The sequence below is a fragment of the Oncorhynchus mykiss genome, chromosome 1 (assembly GCF_013265735.2).
Source record: "Oncorhynchus mykiss isolate Arlee chromosome 1, USDA_OmykA_1.1, whole genome shotgun sequence".
NCBI classification, from domain to species: Eukaryota; Metazoa; Chordata; class Actinopteri; order Salmoniformes; family Salmonidae; genus Oncorhynchus; species Oncorhynchus mykiss.
In genome coordinates this window covers 62,584,834-62,608,787 of record NC_048565.1, presented here as the reverse complement: position 1 = coordinate 62,608,787, position 23,954 = coordinate 62,584,834, and the positions used below count along the sequence as shown (strand labels likewise).

Genomic DNA, 23,954 nt, shown 5'->3' with positions numbered 1-23,954 from the left:
AAATAAGAATTGGTTCTTAACTGACTTGCCTGGTTAAATTTTCAAAGTCTGTTTGTTTAGTTACCACAGCAACCACTGTAGTTATAGTAAAATCTACAGTGAATGTCGAACACATTTCTACCTGCAAAGTAACACGTCTTGTGTCAAATGTGCTAAATTACAGCCATGGTATAAAAGAGATATTCAACTTGGTGCTCTATGTGTTCTCTTGATAATAATGCAACTCAGTGGAAGGTTTAGTTCCACTCCTCCGCCGCGTTGTGGAACACACCTTCCACATCTTTCATTATTTTCCATAGAACGCATAGCCTCTTGTTGATTATCCCTTACGTAAATGTCAAGCAATACCTTGCCATTTAAAAACCAACTTTATTGTATGATTGTATTCTTTAGAATAAAATATACAGATATTTCTCCAGGTAGGCTATCAGATATTTCTCCAGGTAGGCTATCAGATATTTCTCCAGGTAGGCTATCAGATATTTATCCAGGTAGGCTATCAGATATTCCTCCAGGTAGGCTATCAGATATTTCTCCAGGTAGGCTATCAGATATTTCTCCAGGTAGGCTATCAGATATTTCTCCAGGTAGGCTATCAGATATTTCTCCAGGTAGGCTATCAGATATTTCTCCAGGTAGGCTATCAGATATTTCTCCAGGTAGGCTATCAGATATTTCTCCAGGTAGGCTGTCAGATATTTCTCCAGGTAGGCTATCAGATATTTCTCCAGGTAGAAAACAGAGACATTTATGTAATGTATACAGACATCAAAGGGTAGATCAAAGACTTAAAACTATACCGTATGTGACACATGATACTTACTGCTGAAGCACAATCATTTTTTAAGTTGTTTGTTTTGTTCATTGTTATTTTACCACCTTTTGTTTTCTAAAAAGCAGATGGAGGAATCGTTTCCCTTTTCCTCCTGAACATGTGAAGTTAACATAAACTAGTCTTGTTCTTTGTTTTTCAAACATGCAATTTCTTGACAATGTATAAAAATCGCCACTTTCAAATAGCAAGTGTGTGTGGGGGTATGTCTGTGTGAGCGTGTGTGTGTTCGTGTGGTAGTGTGTGTTCAGTGGGCCACTCAGTAGCAATGCTCCCCTCGGGTCATGTGTGAGGAAAACTCATATCGGTCCTGACTGCGGTGGCCACAGAGGTTACACTCAAAGGGGTCTCGGAAGCCGTGGCAGCCCATGTGGATGGTGTACATCACGTGGTCTAGGAAGAGGATGCGGCAGTGTTCACAGCAATATGCCCTCAACTGCTCCCCCTCTCCACTCAGCACCTTGAACCCCTCTGAGGCCATCTCGATACTGGCCCGCATGGCCTCGTACTGCCGCTGCTGTTCCTCCTTTACCAGGGGCAGCACGCCATTACGCACCACAGGCGTGATGTGGTTGTTCAGGTAGATGAGGCCCGATGCCCCGCCACCTGCCCTCTCTTCATTGTTGCTCTCCGTGTCAGTGGAATCCTGGCCACTGTGGTTGGGGGAGCCGTCCCTCTCGCTGGAGGCTGATTTGGACTTGGCGAGCAGCAGCAAATTCTCAGCTGCGCTGTCCTTGGCTGACAGGCCGTGGCCCCCTGCCCCTTGTCCCTCTGGAGGCAGCTTGTGGAGGGGGTACATGGAGCCAATGACCCCCACGTCAGAGGAGGTTGGGGAGGTCTGGATGAGAGGTCGCAGGGACTCGGCACCCAGGTAGCTGATGGCGCTGTTGATGGCCTGGTCGATGACATGAGGCTGCATCAGTGCCCCGGGGTTGCCCTCGAAGGAGAGGTCGGAGAGACGCTTCCCACCTGAGGATTAGAAAGGGAAAACAGATGAATTACCAATGTTACAATTCAAATAGAAAACCCAAGATCCCTTATATCAAACACTAATGTTTCTCTGTAGTTCTAGGGGTCAAAGTTTTTTTAGCTTTATCTAACTAGGCAAGTCAGTTAAGAACAAATTCTTATTTTCAATGATGGCCTAGGAACAGTGGGTTAACTGCCTTGTTCAGGGACAGAACCACAGATTTTTACCTTGTCAGCTCGGGGATTTGATCTTGCAACCTTTTGGTTACTAGTCCAATGCTCTAATCACTAGGCTACCTGCCGCCCCAAAATGGATTGGTCACAATTTTACTGATATTGATTGGTGAATCTCCTTATTTCGAGTTTTCCATTCTTTACATTGTTCTCCTTAGTGTCTCATGGCTGATTACTTTGTTTTATTTGTTGACATTTTTTACATGTTTTGTCAGCATATTTTTATTAATATATTTACTTAATTTAATGTAAGTAAGAGTCATCTTCAAATAAATGTATAATACACAAAGCGTTAGAATCAAGTTGAATTCAATGGAAATATTATGTTTGATCAACTTAAATGAAGCTCAAACATTGTTCTAATGATAACAGATTCCAGGCACAAGGGTGATCATGCTGAATATGTGTTGTTTTATTAAATAGCATATTCTGCAGTGCAATCGTGGCAAATCAGAATGCATCAAACTGAAATACGCAATTCTCACATTTGGAACCAAAGTCGTGTGCTTTGCAGTTAAAGCAATGTTTGTTGGTATACAAAGGAAGCAGACTTTATCCCTTACCTACAAACCTCTGTGGCATAGTGCTCTTACGTTTGGCTACATTATTAGCTAGTCTTTCTAGCACCAAGACTCTCTCAGATCCCGTCTGGCTTAAGTCTTCCCTCTGCTCATTCTGGTTGCTTTCTTCCTTTACTACTGGAAAGCAAGACAGAAAAGTAGGTTTCAGAATCAAAGTAGTAAAATCTGACCAGATCAAAAGTAGGATTATTGCATAACAGGATCTTGCTAATATTGGCTTAAGCATCCCTGAAAGTTGATTTCTTACAGGGCGCAATGATGAGGATGCTTTTATTGAGAGACAGTTGGTGTACAGCGCCTTCAGAAAGTATCTATCCCCTTTGACTTATTCTACGTTTTATTGTGTTACAGCCTGAATTCAAAATTGATTATAGCGATTTTTTTGATCTCACCCATCTACACAGAGTAAACCATAATGACAAAGTGATTTTTTTGCGAATGTATTGAAAATTAAATACAGAGATATCAAATGTACATGCAGTTGAAGTCGGAAGTTTACATACACTTAGTTTGCAGCAAGTACAACTTGTTTTTCAACCACTCCACAAATTTCTTGTTAACAAACTATAGTTTGGGCAAGTCGGTTAGGACATATACTTTGTGCATGACACAAGTAATTTTTCCAACAATTCTTTACAGACAGATTATTTCACTTATAATTCACTGTATCACAATTCCAGTGGGTCAGAAGTTTACAAACACTAAGTTGACTGTGCCTTTAAACAGCTTTGAGAATTCCAGAAAATGATGTCATGGCTTTAGAAGCTTCTGATAGGCTAATTGACATCATTTGAGTCAATTGGAGGTCTACCTGTGGATGTATTTCAAGGCCTACTGACAAACTCAGTGCCTCTTTGCTTAACATCATGGGAAAATCAAAAGAAATCAGCTAAAACCTCAGAAAAAATTGTAGACCTCCACAAGTCTGGTTCATCCTTGTGAGCAATTTCCAAATGCCTGAAGGGACCATGTTCATCTGTACAAATAATAGTCCACAAGAAAAACACCATGGGACCACGCAGCCGTCATACCGCTCAGGAAGGAGACGCGTTTTGTCTCCTAGAGATTAACGTAATTCGGTGCGAAAAGTGCAAATCAATCCCAGAACAACAGCAAAGGACCCTGTGAAGATGCTGGAGGAAACAGGTACAAAAGTATCTATATCCACAGTAAAACGAGTCCTATATCGACATAACCTTAAAGGCCGCTTCGGCAAGGAAGAAGCCACTGCTCCAAAACCGCCATAAAAACACCAGACTACAGTTTGCAACTGCACATGGGGACAAAGATCTTACTTTTTGGAGAAATGTCCTCTGGTCTGATGACACAAAAATAGAACTGTTTGGCCATAATGACCATTGTTATGTTTGGGGGACGCTTGCAAGCCGAAGAACACCATCCCAACCGTGAAGCACGGGGGTGGCAGCATCCAGTTGTGGGGGTGCTTTGCTGCAGGAGGGACTGATGCACTTCACAAAATAGATGGCATCATGAGGACAGAAAGTGATGTGGATGTATTGAAGCAACATCTCAAGACATCAGTCAGGAAGTTAAACCTTGGTCGCAAATGGGTCTTCCAAATGGACAATGACCCCAAGCATACTTCCAAAGTTGTGGCTAAATAGCTTAAGGACAACAAAGTCAAGGTATTGGAGTGGCCATCACAAAGCCCTGACCTCAATCCTATAGAAAATTTGTGGGCAGAACTGAAAAAGCGTGTACGAGCAAGGAGGCCTACAAACCTGATTCAGTTACACTAGCTCTGTCGGGAGGAATGGGCCAAAATTCACCCAACTTATTGTGGGAAGCTTGTAGAAGGCTACCCGAAAAGTTTGACCCAAGTTAAACAATTTAAAGGCAATGCTTCCAAATACTCACTGAGTGTATGTAAACTTCTGACCCACTGGGAATGTGATGAAAGACATAAAACCTGAAATAAATCATTCTTTCTACTATTATTCTGACATTTCACATTCTTAAAATAAAGTTGTGATCCTAAATGACCTAAGACAGGGCATTTTTAATAGGATTAAATGTCAGGAATTGTGAAAAACTGAGTTTAAATGTATTTGGCTAAGGTGTATGTAAACTTCAACTGTAAGTATTCACACCCTTGAGTCAACACATGTTAGAATCACATTTGGCAGCAATTACAGATTTTAGTATTTCTGAGTCAGTCTCTAAGAGCTTTGCACACCTGGTTCCTACAATATTTACAACATAGAAAAATTCTTAAAGCTCTGTCAAGTTGGTTGTTGATCATTGCTAGACAGACATTTTCAAGTCTTGCTGTAGATTTTCAAGCCGATTTAAGTCAAAACTGCAACTAGGTCACTCAGGAACATTCAATGTCACCTTGGTTAACAACTCCAGTGTATATTTGGTCTTGCGTTTTAGGTCATTGTCCTGCTGAAAGGTGAATTTGTCTCCCAGTGTCTGTTGGAAAGCAGACTAATCCAGATTTTCCTCTGGGATTGTGCCTGTGCTTAGCTCTTATTGGTTTATTTTCATTGATAAAAAAAAAAAATCCTCATCAATCTACACACAATACCCCATAATGACAAAGGAAATACCCCATAATAAAAAAACTGAAATATCACATTTACATAAGTATTCAGAACCTTTACTCAGTACTTTGTAGAAGCACTTTTGGCAGCGATTACAGCCTCGGGTTTTCTTGGTTATGACGCTTCAAGCTTGGCACTCCTGTATTTGTCTCTGTACTGGCACCCCCCTTGTATATATTGTTCTTTTTTACTGCTTTCTCTTCAATTACTTGTTACTTTTATCTCTTATTCTTGTCCGCATTTTTTAAAACTGCACTGTCGGTTAGGGGCTCGTAATTAAGCATTTCACTGTAATACCTGTTGTATTCGGCACATGTGACTAATACAATTGGATTTGATTTGATTTGATTTGGGGAGTTTCACCCATTCTTCTCTTCAGATCTTCTCAAGCTCTGTCAGGTTGGATAGGGAGGGTTGCTGCCTAGCTATTTTCATGTCTCTCCAGAGATGTTCGATTGGGTTCAAGTCCGGGCTCTGGCTGGGCCCCTCAAGGACATTCAGAGACTTGTCCTGAAGCAACTCCTGCATTGTCTTGGCTGTGTGCTTAGGATTGTTGTCCTGTTGGAAGATGAACCTTCTCTCCAGCCTGAGGTCCTGAGCGCTCTGGAACAGGTTTTCGTCAAGGATCTCACTGTACTTTGCTCCGTTCATCTTTCCCTCAATCCTGACTAGTCTCCCAGTCCCTACCATGATGCTGCCACCACCATGCTTCACCGTAGGGATGGTGCCAAGTTTACTCCAGATATGATGCTTGGCATTCAGGTCAAAGAGTTCAATCGTGGTTTCACCAGACCAGAGCATCTTGTTTCTCATGGTATGGGAGTCCTTTAGGTGCTTTTTGGGAAACTCCAAACAGACCGTCATGTGCCTTTTACTGAGGAGTGGCTTCCATCTATTCAATCTACCATAAAGGCCTGATTGGTGGAGTGCTGCAGAGATGGTTGTCCTTCTGGAAGGTTCTCCCTTCTCCACAGAAGAACTTTGTCAGAGTAACCATCAGGTTCTTGGTCAACTACCTGACCAAGGCCCTTCTCCCCCGATTGCTCAGTTCTAGGAAGAGTTTGGTGGTTCCAAACTTCTTCCATTTAAGAATGATGGAGGCCACTGTGTTCTTGGGACCTTCAATACTGCAAACATTTTTTGGTACCCTTCCCTAGATCTGTGCCTTGACACAATCCTGTCTCAGAGCTCTACAGACAATTCCTTCGAACCTCATGGCTTGGTTTTTGTTCTGACATGCATTGTCAAATGTGGGACCTTATATAGACAGGTGTGTGTGCCTTTCCAAATCGTGTCCAATCAATTGAATTGACCACAGGTGGACTCCAATCAAGTTGTAGAAACATCTCAAGGATGATCAATGGAAACAGGATGCACCTGAGCTCAATTTCGACGTTTCATAGCAAAGGGTTTGAATACTTATGTAAATAAGGTATTTCTGTTTTTTATTTTTAATACATTTACAAAAATGTTTTAAAAAACTTTTTCACTTTGTCCTTATGGAGTATTGTTTGTAGATTGATGAGGAAAAACATTAATTTAATCAATTTTAGAATAAGGCTATAATGTAAAAAAAATGTGGAAAAAGTCAAGGGGTCTGAATACTTTACGAATGCATTGTATATGTGTGTGATGGGATGTATAGATAATATGGACAGTATATGTATATAATATGTCGAACTGTATATCTGAAGAATAGTATATCAAAGCCATTAAATTCTGCAACTGTTTCAAAGTGACTATTGTCCCTGAGCGGTCTCCTTTTTCCCCAGCAACTGAGCTAGGAAGGATGCCTGTACTTTTGTAGCGACTGGGTGTATTGATACACCTTCCAAATGATTGACTCAAGACATTTCAGCTTTTCATTTTTTATTAATTTGTAAACATTTCTAAAAATGTCCACTTTGACATTATGAGGTATTGTGTGTAGGCCTGAGACACAAAATCTCAATTTAATCCTATTTTAAATTTCAGGCTGTAAAACAACAAAAATGTGAAAAAATTGAAGGAGTGTGAATACTTTCTGAAGGCACACACTGACTAAGCAAAGGAGAGTGATCAACCTGTCTGATAATTTCCTTCTATAATAATACAAACCCCGGCTCTCTCGGCCCACTTCCTAATGTTGTCAGATCAGTAGGTTACATGTACATCCACCTCCAATGGGTCATTTGTATAAGAGGTATTTTAGCGTGAGCAAAAGCCACATTCTCTCACTATACTTAACTTTAAGCCGTGTTCCACATTCAGGAAATTATTATTAGATTTAAGCAGAACTGTCCATTCGTTTGTATTTATTTTTACAAAACACGAACCGAAAAGATTTACAAGGGAAAAGACGTCAGTCTCTTATTTATGGTTCGTTGATTCACAGAATGAAGTAGTAAAACCCTATCCGGCATCCAAGAAAATGTATTCTTTACTGAATATTTGTTACATTTTTTCCCCCCCCTTTTAGAATAACTGGGTTATGAGTCAACAGAAACAGCCAAAAGCCCTTGTCTAATGCATTATGGAAGCCTTACTGATAGAGATACAGCATTTATCGTGCAGATACATGTCATAAAATGTTGTCCTGACCTGCTAGGAGCATTGTTCTAATTGCAACATTGTTGGTTCATTAACGTTGCTACCAGAGAGAGTCCTGAGTCAACTACAGTGCACAGTAGGTCAACAGCGTGGGCGGAGGTGAGAGACAGACACTAACCTGTATAGATGCTGTTCTGCAGCCCCATACACTGGAGGTAGTTGTGGCACCGCTCCTTGTGTTCCTCCAGAGAGCTACGCTGCTTGTAGCTCCGCCCACAGTAGGCACACTTGTGGGGCTTTCCAACTGTAAGATGTGACATTGCTAGAGCGGTGAGCACTGGCAGCAATGCATTGAGAGCGGTGTGCAAGTGCATATGAGCGGTTCCATAGTACTGTCCATATTGTGGAGTGGGGTGTACTGTGTGTTGTATTTTGAGTTATGACAGGGTTGTTTTTCATTCTCCAATACACCCAGGCACATGTTTCACTCACATGATAAATGTAATGGTTTTACAATCATTTCTTTGCAGATGACAGATATGTCTCCCACTCCACAATAAGACAAGATATCCATCTCACAGAGTACACTGTAGGTGTTCTCTCACAATTCCACCTGGTAATTACCATGGCCATGTTAATGTTAATTTGGCCCTAAATGGAAGAAAACTGACTGAAACAGGGAGGGACTACATTGACTTGTCCAGTAAGAGAAATTCATTTTCATTTTCTGTTGCAAAATGGTTTTAAAAATGCATGCCCTAATGAACACAGCCCATTTCCACAGCACACTGACCACTACTCCTACCCTCCTAACTCACCAGAGTGGGTGCGCAGGTGACCGCTGAGGGCATCTCTCCTGCGACAGGCGTAGTTGCACAGGTGACACTTGAAGGGCTTCTCTCCTGAGTGGAGCTTGATGTGGCGCAGCAGGTTTCCTTTCTGGGTGAAAGAAGCGCCACACTGGCTACACTGGAACGGACGTTCTCCTGAGGACAAGAAACACCACACAGCACGCTGTGAGGGCCCTCACACAGGTACAGCTGCCACTCATCTACAGTATCAACACTTTAAATGTAATTGGCAGATTGCAAATGAGTGTTTGGATATTTTTCACTAACAAGCACACTTTTTGTAATCTCACAAACACACAACTGGAGTATAGGCATCTGTAAGTTATGTAGGTGCTAACATTAAATAGGAACATTTTCAGCAAAATATTGTGTTGTGAGCTCAGACACAAAATTACAATAATATAGCAAATTAGTATTTTATTTGTAAGATTCGGCCTATATGAATGGAATTCTATTTGTTTTAGAGGGTTAATGCAGAGTGTTGACAGTGTAAGGTGAATGTACAAATGGGCTTTCTTTTTTTTGTCATCCTACAGCATGAGATGGACCAATTTGTAGTTTGTATCAGTTTATCAACCATTGGGAGTTTCTAGTTTGCTTTGAGATACACCAATGTCAGCTCAGCTCAACGCGAACAGATACTCCTCAGACAATAATAAGCTAGGTATAAAGTCATTGTCTGAATTTTGCTACGTGGATGCAGGAACTAAAGCATCCCAAATAGCGCCACTGTGGATGTGAATTCGGGGTCACTGTACTAAAAGAATCCCGAGTACTTGAACACAGTGGATGATGGAGGAACTCGGAGCACAACCCAATCAACCAGCCTAGGAGGGTTTGAAAGCGGAGTGACACTCCATTTCTCCGTGCTCTCCCTGGCCCTGCACCTCAGAGCCGAGTACCACTCTGATCGAACAAGAGCCTTTCAGACTAAGGCTGCCAGTTTCGTAATGCACCAGTGCCTGGGTCAATTTGATCTGAAAATCTAATTTTTTCCCCCTCTTCTTTGGCTCTAAAATAAGAGCGGCCCATCACAATGCAAATTCAAGCTAATTTGAATAAAGCGAAGGAAACACTTTGTGTTGAGAGCCAGTCTTCCTGATCAGTGGTTCTGGAATAAACCAATATCCATCCTCTCCGTGTGTTGTGGCATTCTGTGAGAAGGTTTTAATATGGCTTTTTTCTCAAAAGGCCCCCATAAAATAAGACTCACCAGTGAAGCAGCAAAAATATAGAAAAAAGGAAACTCATTAAAAATGCATTTCAGGAGCAGACCCACCACAGAATATTTTCTATTTAAATAGGAGGCACTTCATTATATATTTTATTATACGTTCTTTTGCATTTACATTTAGTCTAGTGTTCCTTTCTTCCATTTTGGGTTTCATTAGTTTCTAAAGCTTGGCAGTTAAGTGCCTTTTTAAAAAGTGTTCCCCCCCACTGGTTTGGGTTCATTTCAATAGAATATCAATTTTGAATTTTGAAAAAGTTGTAATACTTGGATAATTGCAATTTTGTGAAGATTCCTTTTCATTGCTGCTGATATCCTGTTTTTCCAACTGTGATTTAAGGTCATGCATGTTTAGGTACTATATCTTACTTTTTTTTTTTTTGTAATTTTTTTTTTTTTTACAAATAGACCGACCACAAGCATTTTCTCTCTTGTAATAATTTAAAAGGACACTTAGAGAATGAGTCATCCAAAAGTCACCCATACAGAATATCTAGATACTACACAGGACACATGACGTACTTAACTAATACTTCCATATTTTACTCTAAAACTCCTGTTGCCAACATTACAGACCAATATATTGACTATAGCACAGTAACTATGTGAAAATACACCTCTGAAACCCATTTGACCACTACAAACCAATGAAAGCTCTATATTATCCACATCAACTAAATGGAATTGATCTCCTCATGTTAAGCTCTTCCATCATCAATGAACTCCTATTGGTTAAGCAATAACTTTTACCAAACGAGTATTCAACTGCTTCATTGCACCTCACTTACCGAGAAAGTACATGGTAACAGTTAGCACCTCCTGGTTCTTATCTTACAGAATTCAACACAATTGGTGGATACCTAGCACTGTAGCATGGTATCCTACTTAGTGGTGCTTAGCTCTCCAATATACAAAAACATACTTATTAGGTGATAAGCATGTAATTCATTTCTGTAAAACAGTGTGAAAACCCAATGACTTGTGTTGTAGCCTATGCTTTGCGGACAACTTTGGACTAAAACTTTTGAGCAAAGATTTACCCTAACAGTGCTCTGTCTACTGCTCTCAGTGTCTGAAGTGAAGATAAAGACACCGACAGAATCCATCTCAGCTTCTCCACTCCACATACACATGATCTCTCAGTAAGGCTACCTACCAGTGAGGGTGGGTGCAAAGTAAGGGCGATGGGTATCGCAGATGGCTTACCAGTGTGGCTTCGCTTGTGCACCATCAGCACATTGGGGCCAATGCAAACTATCCCACAGATATCACACTTGAGCTTCCCGTTGGGCAGGCGAATACCCCCGGCCGAGGAGTAGGGGCCCTTGCTGTCGGGGCCGCCTGCATGGGAGCCGTTCACTTTGGCCCCCGAGGCATCGAGCACGCGCAAGTCTTCCGCACACTCCTCCTCCTCCTCCTCGCCATTCATCATCATGTCAAAGGCGAGCCCATTCTCCTCGTCACTGCGAGCCTCAACTTTAATGTTACAGGCTGGAAAAGAGGGCAGTGGGCCACTGTTTAGAATGGGAGCATGTTTCTGGGGGACTATAGCCTACATTACTGTGTAGAAATATGAGTACATTACTATGTTACTATTGGAGTACATGTATATCTTTGACTGTCTATGGGTCAATATGTGACTATTAGTTTAAGGGCATGTGTCTGTTTCTCTCTCTACTTGAATGGTTGTTTTAGTCTATGAATATGTATCTCTGATGGTATGCCTCACCTCCAATGAACTTACTGATAGCAAAAGTTCATTGCAGAGTGAGAGCATGTAAATCAGCACTTTCTGTGTAGCTATCCTCAATTCAACTTGATTGGCTGAGCACACTAGGGCAAAACCTTGAAACAAATTTGGTGAACTCATGCAGTGGGTTCTTGTGATCAGTGCTCCAGATCAAACATAACAGATGGATAATATATATATTTTTTTATTTATTTATTTTTAATTTGTAAACTTTTTGCTAAAGGAAATAGGGAAACTCATACTGCATCTCTCATCACACACTGTGAAAATGACAGCAAGATAAACAGGAAACAGAGACACAGGAAGTTGTGTGAAACGAGGGACGGCAGCGGTGTAAACTAGTCCAACAAACTACGGTAAACAAACACACACACACTAACACTCGCACACCAAACAAGTAAGGGAGAAATAATAAATGTAAAAAATGTCAGTGATAATCCAAAAACGCTTGCATTCTAAGTGTAACACAATCAATGTTTGGTTTATAGATATAACCCACTGGGCACAGATGTCAGTTCAACATCTAGTTTTGATTTGCATTTGGTTTAATTGTCAACTAACATGAATTCACCGTGAAATCAACAAAGAAATTCACCATGTCATTGGATTTAGGTTCAAAGTTGGGTGAAAAAAAGATGAAATGCCCCTTACGCTGCTAACGTCTTGCGAATTCAATTCGTTTCCCACATTGATTCAATATCCTCACGTTCAATTTTTTTGTTGAAATGATGTGGAAACAACATTGATTCAACCCGTTTTTTTGGGTCCAGCGGGAACTGTTCTTTTCACTAACTTTGTAACCAGACTATGGCATGACAATCCATTTGCACAAATATTTTTGTTTAACCATAATTTAATCAACATCTATCATCTCAATAAAGCACAACTATAAAAAGCAGCGGATGTCAAGGAAATGTGACGACAGGCATCTGATTGAGTATTGGAGGGATATCAGGTCAAGTGACTGGTTCCTCAATTTGTTGGACTTTACTTTTTAACCACTTAAAGCCTCGACAATCCCTCAACTATTAGCCTGTGATTTGCATGTCATGTTGGTTGATTTCCTCATGTGCCTAACTTGTTTGTACACCCGAAGAGGAAGGAGTGGAAATAATGAAATATAGGAATCTATAGGGAAAAAGGAGAAGCTTCAGACACAGGGCCTACCTAACTGAAATACCAATCATTATGGTGAAGTGACAGAAAGGGAAGCACAGACAAGGAATTGTAAAACAGTGTAACCGAAACCGTCTTTTGTGGGGACTCTTGTTTTCACTGACACTCCTAGGGAACAAGCTCCCGTAATGCATGATTCATCCAGTGAGATAGGAAAGGCAACTTGGGTGAACTCTTTTGGACTTTTTTTTGTTGCTCTCAGATGAATACTTCAGTATTAACTGAATACCATCTTGGCGATACTGGATAAAATCAGCCTTTGGTATACAGTACTATGCTAACTACTCAAATAATACACTTAAGCGCCACCTTGGTGATAGTGGACAGACCAAAGAGCAAAATAACGTTAGAATTAGTTACGTTATGCTAACTGCTGAAATACTCTAGGCCCAGGGCAGCCTTGTGAAAAAAAACTGCTCCTCCCTCACCACACAACATTTTGTCTGTTTGCCTGTTGCGACTTTTCTTTGCGAGTGGACACATAGACCACGACATGTGTTTCTGTCGAGCAGGCGAGATGAAGGAAACACAAACCATATGCTTATAGAAATCGCACACCCGGCACAAAGGAAGTTAGCTAGATGAAAGCAGAAAAGGCACAGATTACTACTGACATAGAGAGAACACCCCGGGCACTGATAACCTTAAAGAGCATATTATCACTAACCACAGGTGCTGAGTTAAGGCCTGCATCTCCCCAAGCATGTTAGACCTACTGGTCAGCCAGAATCATAGACCTGAGGGATTACTGGGTTGTTTGGCTACAACATGAACACAACCATTTTCTTTTTAAACGTCTATGTGATTACGGCAATGAGAGAGAAAAAAAGATTTCACTCACAGAAAGTGCTCTTGTTGCAGTGGTGTTACCCTTTAGAATCTCACTGAGACTTTCTGTTGCCTTTTGGTTTGATATTATTCATAGTAAAAAACGCATCGTTCATTCGACTTAAATGTCTGGCGTTGAAATCGAGAGTCGGGTCTAGTGATTCACTGTTGTTGGTTTATTGCTCTTTCTCTTTGTTTGGTCCTTTCCTGTGAGATTTGACACTTGCTTCCCAAAACTAGTAAATCAGGATGTGTGACAAGCATGATATAAAGTACAAGCCCTTCTTCCCATCCCCAATTTAGTCACAACTTCCCCATATATCCCTGAGAAGCTGCAGCACAGCAGCAGTCGTTCCCTCGGCCTTGCCGATGTCAATGCTGTCTAGCTCAGCCATGAGGAGGTGGGTTAAAGAGGGGCCAGAATGACAACATGAGGGTTGGTGTAGACCACTGAAACTGAAGTATCTTTCCAGAGACCTTCTGTGACAAAACCCTAGGCTTATTTACTTTGCTTGGAAGTAAAAAAAATTAAAAAAATAAAAACAATTTTAACTAAAGACATCATTTTCAACATTGTAGGCTACCATATACTTAGTGCCAGCTCCAGTGTCATTGATTGGATTCACTGGTACAAAAGAGACCACCCACTGAAACGCACAATCTACTCTGACAGAACTAGCAACAACAAAAAAAGGAAACACAGGTAACTGATGACAAGCCATTGATGATGGCTCAGTTATGCAGTGTGGAAGTTAAAAAGAGCCTGTTGGAGGTTCCTGCAACGGAGCTGCTTTTCTCAGTGCCTGATGAAAATAGCCCAGTGTGTGCTAACTCCGCTGTGGGACCATCCACATGTGTGTAAATCCACGTAGACGCCATACTGAACACAATTCCATTGGGTGTGTCGGTTTCGATAAGGAGCCCCAAAAACAAAGTGTACTTTTCCCCACTCTTTTGAAACTCTAACCTAGAACTCAAAAGCTTACCACTTCAGTCTGAAATAGACAGGATTGTAGTGAAGACTGGATAGCCCTAATTACTCATACCTACTGAAAGAGAAATTGTGTCACCGGACAGGCATACTGTGACATGTCATTTGCGACCCCGATTCAGGAAACTAGGTGTCTGTGTGACTGTACTGACAAAAAATATTTTCAGACAATTTCATTCAGTAAGGCAACCTTTTGTGACAATGTGTCTTGTCCTTCCCACACAAGGGAAATCCTTTTGGGGCTTTTTGAATCGTATGATGAAGGCTGTGTAGGATGAAACTAGAGAAGCTGTGTAGGACAAACCTACAGTATGTTAGCATTGGAAAGTGAATGGAAAACTGCAACAAACAACCTGGCTTTGAGGTCTTGAGCTTCCGTTATACTTGCAGCCTCGTTGTCTCAGTTACACAGTCCTGCTTGCGTCCTGCACTTCAGGCCAATAGCATTTGTACCACATGATCCTAACAGATAATAATAACTCCCTGATGCATTTGGGGTTTATCAGAGAGCCAGTGATGCATTGCATAGATACAGCATAACAGCCACTTCCTCTCACAGTGGTGATTAGATCTTTAGGGAGTGCAGAGCAACACATACTCAAAAACACTTACACTCACCCACACTCAAAGACAAACACTTACAAACAAACAAACACACACACACGCACACGCACACGCACACGCACACACACACACACACACACACACACACACACACACACACACACACACACACACACACACACACACACACACACAGTGTTGTCTATGTTTCTGCAGAACTCTCTCCTGATTCAGGACCTCTTCCTGTGTATCAAAATACTATAAGACCAGATAAAGAGGTTAGGAATCATACAACACATCCTTAAAAAACTAACTCGCCAAAGAAGACACTATAACATTTTATTTCTGATGGAATATGGAATAATGTCTGTAACCACATTCCCAAATTGATTGACAATTGTCAGTCATTTTTCTTATGTATGTAAAAAATGTTGACTGTCTGACTGAAATCCCTATGGCATGGTCCCCATTGTGCATCAGTGAATATTTTAGTCATTTGAGCAGTTTTCCCTAGTTATGTCAAATCCGGCAAGTGAAATGACTAATCATAGGCTCAACCACAAAGACAGTCATATGGAGAAAGAACAGCCTGACTGGACTGAACCTATGGCCTCCTCTTCCAGCGCTAGCTCAACTGCAAACTTGCACAAAGCCCTAAAAAAGGAGCATTTATGATAAACAAAATAAGTGTAGTCCATGTAATGCTTCAGAAAGTCAATCAATTGGTGGCTCATGGATAAACCTTGGAACTAAAGCTGCAGGAGGTGAAAGCCTCAAAATATTTTACGATGATTTCACCTCAATGCTGACAGACGTTGTCACATTGACTAAGTGACTTTTGATGAGGATAAATGTGCACTTCATGGATAGTAGGGCAATTACAATAGATTCCTGGCGCATGTCGTAAACTATGGCATGCTGGTGAGGGTTGGAGTTCCTTATGTGTGCTGCTGAGTTAAAAGCTTGACAGTTGAAGTGAAAGTGGTGAGTGTATTTGCAGGTGCGCTGGCGAGATGCACTGGTGATGTGCAATGCTGATCTCCGATCTTGGCTCTGCTCCTGAAGTCTTTATCTCCTGGAGTGTTGAAACTGCCTGATGGCAAGTTCTTCTTAGGAAACTCTTGCACATCCTATTTCAGTTTCCTCTGCTCCGACATGTTGTTTCTGACTAAATGCAGCCTCGACGCACAAGGGTAAACTACACCACACAGCTATCTGGAGCTAAAATGAAAGGACGTTCCATTTTTACACCACAAATTATAGTAACACTTATCGTGTATCCCAGTTATCACAACCACTAACACGTCCCATAAACCTACCATAGATATTGGTTGTATGAGATGCTGTACTTTACGTATACAACATGATATGGGGGGGGGGGGGGTTCACAGATGTTCTCATGAAGCAAAGAATTTGAATTCCAGAACTTCATCTGGTAAATGCTGCCTGGTGTCCCCTGACATGCCAGTCATGTCCCGAGTTTCAATTAACTTGTAGATCAGATAATGGTATTCCCTGGCTTAATTTAGTTACATCCTCATATCAAGGCCACATTAGCCATTCCTTAAGGTTTTGCACATCATGTGACGGATGAGAGAAATGTCCAACCGTTCCTGCCAATGACCTAAATGCATCAAGACTACATGTTCAAAAGGACTAAGCTCGATTAAGCGCTAGATTGCAACTAATGAGTGGAACTAAGGGATTTGTTGTTCATGTGCTAACTACTGGTTGGGATACCGTTACAATTTTTTTAATTTTACTAACACAAAATAGTTAAGTTACCGACACATTTGTTTTTATGAAATGTAGTTTTGGTTTCTTTTACCGTTAAAAAAAATAAGGGGGTGGAACTTTTGCTGTTGTATATCTAGTGCAGGCAGCTGTAACAGGCATGTATTATTGTAGTATGTATTCATCATATGGCATTTATTAACATATTATGATAATTGCTCTTTTTAAATCATTTTATTTTCATTATGAGTTGTATGGACCATACTACTGCTTTTGTCCTTGTGACGATATACATATTTCTGAAGTTCCTATGGAAACTGTTAGGTTTTGGGGCACATGGGTGAAGGTTTGATGGCTATACTGGTCTAGGTGTAATAACTGGTTATAGGCATACTGATGTGGGAGTGGCACATTTAAACATATTTATAGGAACTGTCACTCACCCATGCCTCCTTTGTCACCCCTATTGTTGTGCTGCAAATTGGAGCTGGCCGACAGGTCCTCTGGGACGGGCATGGCCTCGTCTTGGTCCTCAGACACATCATTGGGAGGGGGGCTGTCCCTGCCTGCATGGGTAAACACCAGAAAACACCCATTAGTCACCAGAACATGGTTCGTTATTGCTCATATGGTAGAACCGTAATCATCTATAATCCATTATATGTGCTGTGAATTGTGCCACTCGGCTTGGGCTCTGTGCAACTCACTCTGAGGTCTGAAAACAGTGGCTTTTACCTGGCGTCTGAGACATCTCCTGTGCCTCCTCCGTCTCCATTCGGTGCAGGTACTCTAATGGGATAGAGAGAGACAGAGATGTAGATGTGTTTAAATTGTATCAACGGCACAGCAGGGCTGAAAAAGACAACATTATAAAAAGCCACAACTGACGAAAGCTATGACCTCTCTCTTTACAACTCTGTCACCCTGGCAAGATCCCTTTTGTCACACCGAAAGACACACCGCTGTCCCATTACATTACAACGAATTACAGACATTTTCATTACATGTCTGACAGAGAGGATGGGCTGGGAGAGTGGCTTGGCCCTGCATGACAGGCTATGGTGATGAGGAGCTTTCAGACCACATTTGTTATTTATTGTTAATTTCCTGCCACCTAATCATCCAAAAACGCATACTGACTGCCGCAAAATTAAGCAGAAAATTCAGTGGCCCAAGGTCACTGAGGATATGGCTGTTTGTCGTGCCCAGCTGATCGACGCTCATGTTCACTCTAATTTACTGAGCATGCACCGCTGAGCGCGCCACTACCCGAGCAAAGACGTGTGCGAGAGGTGCAACCATCAGAAACAAAGAGAGAGGAGAGAGAGAAAGATAATAAAGAGAGGGACCCCGAGAGAGATAGAGACAGAGATGGAGAGAGGGGGGGATACAGAGATAGCGAGGGGAGGGAACCAAGACAGACAGGGAGTGTATCAGAGAGCGAAAGTAAACAGAGAGAACCAGGGGACAGAGAGAGAGATAGAGGAAGGAGAAGGCCAAGGGGCACCAAAGTAAGTTTATTTCGCACAAGAGGAGGGAATGTAGTGAATAAGAGCACATCCCCTGGCCAGGGGCCTGCTGCATATCTGAGGAGTCACCAGTGCGCGTGGCCCCATTAATAATGCATCCGCCTCAAGCCTGCAGCAGATGGGCACAACAGCCTTAGCCTCGGCTCCGCCACTTCAAGAAGGCCCTTGGTGGAGCTGCTTTCCCGGCCCAGCCAGCCACACAGGGAGAAGTGAAGCTCCCTAAAATAGCGAAGCGAGCCCGAGGGAGAAGGGGAACCTAGGCCTTCCTGTTTTACTGACAGATGGCTCCACACATTTGGAACAAATAGTGGGAAGCCACCAAGCAGCCCCTGCTGCGGTCGCAACGCCCAATGTTCAGCGGACAGGCGAGTCAAGTCAGAGGTTCGACAACCCACGAACACCCAGGACCCAAGTGGGGGAGGTGGTGGTGGGTTGGGGAAGGGGTAGGAAGGGCAGAGGTCATTGGTGCAGAAGATGCTGGCGCAGCGAGCACAGTGGGTGTTGCATGCTGGTGTGTCGATACAGGACTAGGAGGTCCTGCCGGCACCATCATTCTTTAGCATCTGGAGTTTGGAGGTCGGGAGGGGGTGGTATTCTCATGTGCCTTTTTTTCTAGGCGGATGGTGCGAAGGGAAATACTGATCGTGTTGGTGGGGGACTTTCACAGAAGTGAGAAATGCATTCCCATGTTTAACCACAACACAGTTGTTAAGGCATTCAGGAAGCTGTATATTCACCCAAAGTAACACTGTTATTACTTTTAGTCATGCTAGATTACATTTATTTTATTTTATTTGTTTTATCATCGTTTTGTTTCCTGGTTCATTATAAACTACAGGTGTTTGTGACAAAACCCAATTAGTTGGATATCTTAATGACATGTTATGTTATAGTTCATTTCTTGTTGACAATTCTCAATATATTTTGTGTTTTGTGGATGGTTTCATTCAGACATTATTTCAGAATGACACCACCTTAGTCAAATATGACAAAACAAGGCACTAAGGGCAACACCTGCTTTCTGAAAGTGCCTCACAAAGGGCAGGAAGAGTCATGGCAGTGGGTCTGAGTGCGCTCAGTAAGGGGAGGAGAGGCAGGATGAGGGCTGTGGGTTCACAACACCCCCAGTCCTAACTCAAGGGAGTGTGTGTGTGTGTGTGTGTGTGTGTGTGTGTGTGTGTGTGTGTGTGTGTGTGTGTGTGTGTGTGTGTGTGTGTGTGTGTGTGATGGATGGATGGCGGGTGGGCTGGAGGGGCTGTGCAGAGCAGGGTGCGAACACACGACAGGGAGCAGGGTGGAGACTGTAACAGTCAAACCGTTAAACAGCCAAAGTGCACAACAACAGCAAACTTTGGATACTGGGAGGAAGTACAAACCGACTGACGGAATTTTATAATGTAAACTATAATTTGGCAACACATATTTCTCCTTAAATGTCAGGAATATCAACATGAAACATATGTGAATATTATGGGGTCTATATGAATGAATAAAATAGTCATGAAAATCAATACAATCCGAGGGGTGATATAGAACATTAGGCTATGTTTCTAATAAAGTAAAGTCAAACAAGAATTATATCATATCAGGTATCATTATTGAAATGTTTTTTCCCCCCCTCAAACTATTATAAGTATATGCTGCTTCTGTGAGAAGTGTGATTAAAGACGGTACTCGAAAATCATAATTTGTTTCTCCAGAAAATCATTCATTTGGACAACAAATTAAGAACAGTGACTGTTGTTGCTAATTTATCCCCCCAAAATAATGTCATCAGCTTGATTCAGTTAATATATTTTGATACTGAGATGTAAAAATGAATATGAATTATTTTTTGTGTATTGAGACCCACCTCATTCATTCCAGTGTGAAACAAAACAGTATTTGTGCCACAACTCACTCATGCCTTAGCAACGACCCACCTGTGGGTCCCAAACCACCATTTGGGGAACCATGCCCTACTACATTATACCACGTAACATAACACTCAAAACAGTCATCGTTTTCATTTTTTTTATCTGAAAATTATAGAGAGAATACTCATTAGCAATTAATGAAACGTGAAGCCATAAATTGAAAGATGATAATCGTACTAAGCTGATGTTTTGGCACCTATTGTGGGTTAGAGGGGCTACAGTATAGGGGCATTGAAAGGAGTTTCCTTATTGTCCTCATTTGCATCTGACACACATCATTACACCGGTATTCAGTGAGAATCATTTTAATAACAGCCTTTCTTTCTCTGTCTCCTTCCTCAGTATGGTAATAACAAGGATGCTGATGTGTCCACAAACGTGTATTTGCAGCATTCCAACCCTCCTCAATAGGAAGAAGCAGATACATCAAATGTCATTGTGCTATGGGGTGGGTTGCAATTCAGTGCTTAATTTACTAATAGTAATTTAAATATATCATGTTTTTTTTTCTTGAGGGTGTGTCCATTTGTACAGGTTGCTGTGTTTTTAATTTTGGATTCGTTTTTAAAATGAACGTTTCATTCAAAAAATAACAAATTCCTACCATAATAAGGCCATCGCCCAAGTTTTCACATTGTTTTCTCATCTTTTCCGTAGAACAGAAACCTTTGAGGTGGCAGTGGTTTGCTTGAAAAGAGCAAACCTTGCTATCAAATTGAAATGCAAGTGTTTGGCTGCCCTATATATAAAAAAAGGTGAGTAGCCTAACCTTGTCAATGTCAATACTGAATGAGGAGGTAGGCTATGCTGCCCTATAAAGGCAAAACGCAGTAACTACGAATTTGGTCATAAATGTTGAGTTGTTCAGAAATGGCCAAGGGTGTTTTCTGATTCATGTGGTGTATAGTTTCCTGACACAAGAACAAGCCAGTTGATTAAAATATATCATGGAATATCAGAAACTGCTGTCTGTCTAGACATAAAAAGATTTTGAAATCAGATTTGCAGTAAAAAAATAAATAAAAAACGTAGTTACTGCGTTTGGCCTTTGTAGGGCAGTTTGGACTGTCAACAAAATGGAAATACTATTGCTAACAACAAATTAAAATCAAGTTAAAACAAGATCAACATTGCTTTTGAAGTTTTGTGAGGACAAACTAGACAATGCAGTAATGAAAATATGATATCTTATTATTCCATATTAACCAAATTAATTAGCCGACCTAAGTAGGATGAATCATTGTTTATGGTTATAGTTCTACATAACAATAATAACATATCATACATGTTGAAGCTTGTAAAATGTTGTCCCAGCGCACAAATGTGCGAGGAAAGTATTGTGGAGTTGTTTCCCCATTATTTCTCTTACAATTAATATTCTATGGTGTTCTTGTTGAATGTCAGTTTCACAACATGTTAACAGTAGGCTATACTTGAGCCCTGCCCACCAATACTATCAACATTCAACATTCAGACCGTCTTGGGTATCTTGAAACGGAATTTTGAAGTGTGTGTCTTTTTCATGTAACTTTGAAAAGGGCATAGAAACAGATTACGTTTTTCATACTCTCGGCAACGCAGTTATAGCCTATTTCCTGTCGCTTTCATTGAGGACTGTTCAGATCAATTTTATACATGCTATTTAAATTGACTTGGTTTCATTTGTAATAATGGAAAGTGGACTTCTGAAATAAGAACTCCAGCTTGAATGCCATGATGTAAAATGGTTGGTAGACTTCAGATATTCATTCTGGATGCGCACAGTTGCAACAGGTGGCAATCTGGCACGAAAAGTGAAACGAGTCTATAGAAAACTTTGAAACCAAGGAAATGTCTTTTTTTGTTTTTATGTTTAGCCTAATTCTAATAGGCTTAATTGTCAATGGCAAGACATATAGCCTACTGCTTCGATATGGTTAAGATAATTGTGAGCAATTCCTGTGATCTACTAAAATTTGTTTGGGAAAGGAGGAAAATATTCCATTATTCCATTATTTTCCAAAGAAAATACATTCAATATTAATTGTAATGCGTATCAAAATCGTATAACATTCATGTAACATTAAAACGTTCCTTAATTTAGTCAACTCGGTTACATTCACCACTCGCGTCACAGGATTTCAGACGCTCACACTCACGCACCTGCCCGAGACGTCAGGACAATGTTTTCCAATCTGTTTAACATTGTTAATTTTTTAAAGAGTAACGATATTTCATTTCTTACCATTTAGAAATACGAATAAACACTTTAAATGACATTGAACTTAACAAGCATCGTGAAAGTTACTCTACCTGCTATTCCTTGAGTTTGCAATATGAAGTTCTTCCAACTCCCCCCCGCTCCATGTGCAGAAGTTCGAAGCGCCGCGGCAGCCCCATGGAACTCTGCCCTCGGTCCCTCCCCTCTCCACTGTACTTCCTCTTTCCAGCCTAACATTTCTATGTTTCTGTGCTCGACTGAAGCATTTTGCTTGCTTTTATCCAGAGGCCGAGTCTGCTCGGGGCGTCGATGCAGCAGCCCTTGGCACTTGCTTTGTGTCCTGCAAATAAAAGCTGACACCCAGTAGACCATTACTGGCAGCCATGCATGAGATGGGATGAGGCGCACCAGGCTGGGCGCACAGGAGACTGGACGATTCATTGTTTATTTATTTATTTCGTAGAGAAGGATGGGGACTCCTCACTTGCATTGGCAGCGCCCCTTCAGTCACCTGTTCTGGCATGCTATAATAGCCACAGTGCGATTAAAATAACAAACTGTGTTGGTTTCCCGATTATATTCGAACAACTGTTGTGACTGCTTACATTGACAACAGCCGAGAATCATTGTAGAAAGTTGCATCCTTCCTTTTGCTTATGTATCAACAAATGAATATAGTCTCATATACTTACCTATACTTGTATACTAACTATTTGAACACTTATTTCATTATTTAAAAAATGCATAATGTAATGACATTTCGGGAATGTAAGCTAATAGGCCTATAGGCCTATATTCCTAAAAAGGCTATCACCCACGTTTTCACGTTGTTTACATCCTTTCAGTAGGACAGATGCCTTTGAGGTAACATAGGGAAAATAGAGAAAAAGGAGCTCTGCCTAGATCAGGCGATGAGTTTGAGGACAATGATCTGTTCTAGAAGTGTCATTTGACATGATTTATTTCCAAGCAGCACTGCCATTGGAATAACGGGAAGAAAAGTAACGTGCGAAAACACCTAATTACAATTTAAACAGACTCTTAAAGACAAGCATCCCATTGACGCAATGATACTGTGTCTCTGTAAATCAGCTGCATCCTTGTTGAGGGATACCCTGGCATGTCCCTGCACAGGCAGACTGTGCACAACAGTGAATGAATTCTTGAAGTACTGCCTTTCTCTTCGCTCTATAATTGCATTGTTTTGTTTCTAGTGCATTGAATTCATATTCTGCCAACATAGTAGAAACATTTCAGCACACATAGTTTAGGGCCCATGAACTTTTCTTCTTTTTCTCAGAATTCATAGTAGTTTGTCAAATGTATATATTTTTTAAACTAACATGTTCAGAACATTGGTTTATTGCAGTGTTGAATGCACAAATAGGATATTGCCTCAAATTATTCAAAGCCAAATCTTTTGTGGATTAATAATTATAAAAATGGCCAATAAATAATGAGTAATATACCTC

The 23,954-nt window shown here is 41.1% G+C and overlaps 1 protein-coding gene across 6 annotated transcripts; it reads right to left on the bottom strand.

The window, feature by feature from the left end:
* Positions 1-359: 359 nt before the first annotated feature.
* Positions 360-22,924, bottom strand: LOC110526555 (DNA-binding protein Ikaros-like). 6 transcript variants are annotated; one of them, XM_021607617.2, is made up of 8 exons: positions 22,575-22,923; positions 17,573-17,626; positions 17,281-17,403; positions 11,001-11,285; positions 8,531-8,698; positions 7,891-8,016; positions 2,599-2,733; positions 360-1,801 (listed from the first exon to the last, which is right to left on the bottom strand). In XM_021607617.2, exons 1-8 carry the CDS (start codon positions 22,921-22,923, stop codon positions 1,092-1,094), a joined length of 1,950 nt encoding a protein of 649 aa, XP_021463292.2. In that variant the 3' UTR covers positions 360-1,091. The 6 variants fall into 6 exon arrangements, with proteins under 6 accessions (XP_021463292.2, XP_021463300.2, XP_021463327.2 ...); XM_021607625.2 differs by having other exon boundaries at positions 2,599-2,730; positions 22,575-22,751; XM_021607652.2 differs by lacking the exon at positions 11,001-11,285 and having other exon boundaries at positions 2,599-2,730; positions 22,575-22,924.
* Between the last annotated feature and the right edge of the window lie 1,030 nt (positions 22,925-23,954).

Excerpts from the sequence above, each read along its gene's own strand:
- LOC110526555 (XM_021607617.2), bottom strand. The coding sequence starts at position 22,923 with ATGAATCGTCCAGTCTCCTGTGCGCCCAGCCTGGTGCGCCTCATCCCA. Across the intron at positions 17,627-22,574 it reads GCAAACTCAAGGAATAGCAG|AGTACCTGCACCGAATGGAG; the intron begins GTAGAGTAACTT and ends CTATCCCATTAG. Across the intron at positions 8,017-8,530 it reads TCACCTGCGCACCCACTCTG|TTGGAAAGCCCCACAAGTGT; the intron begins GTGAGTTAGGAG and ends CACATCTTACAG.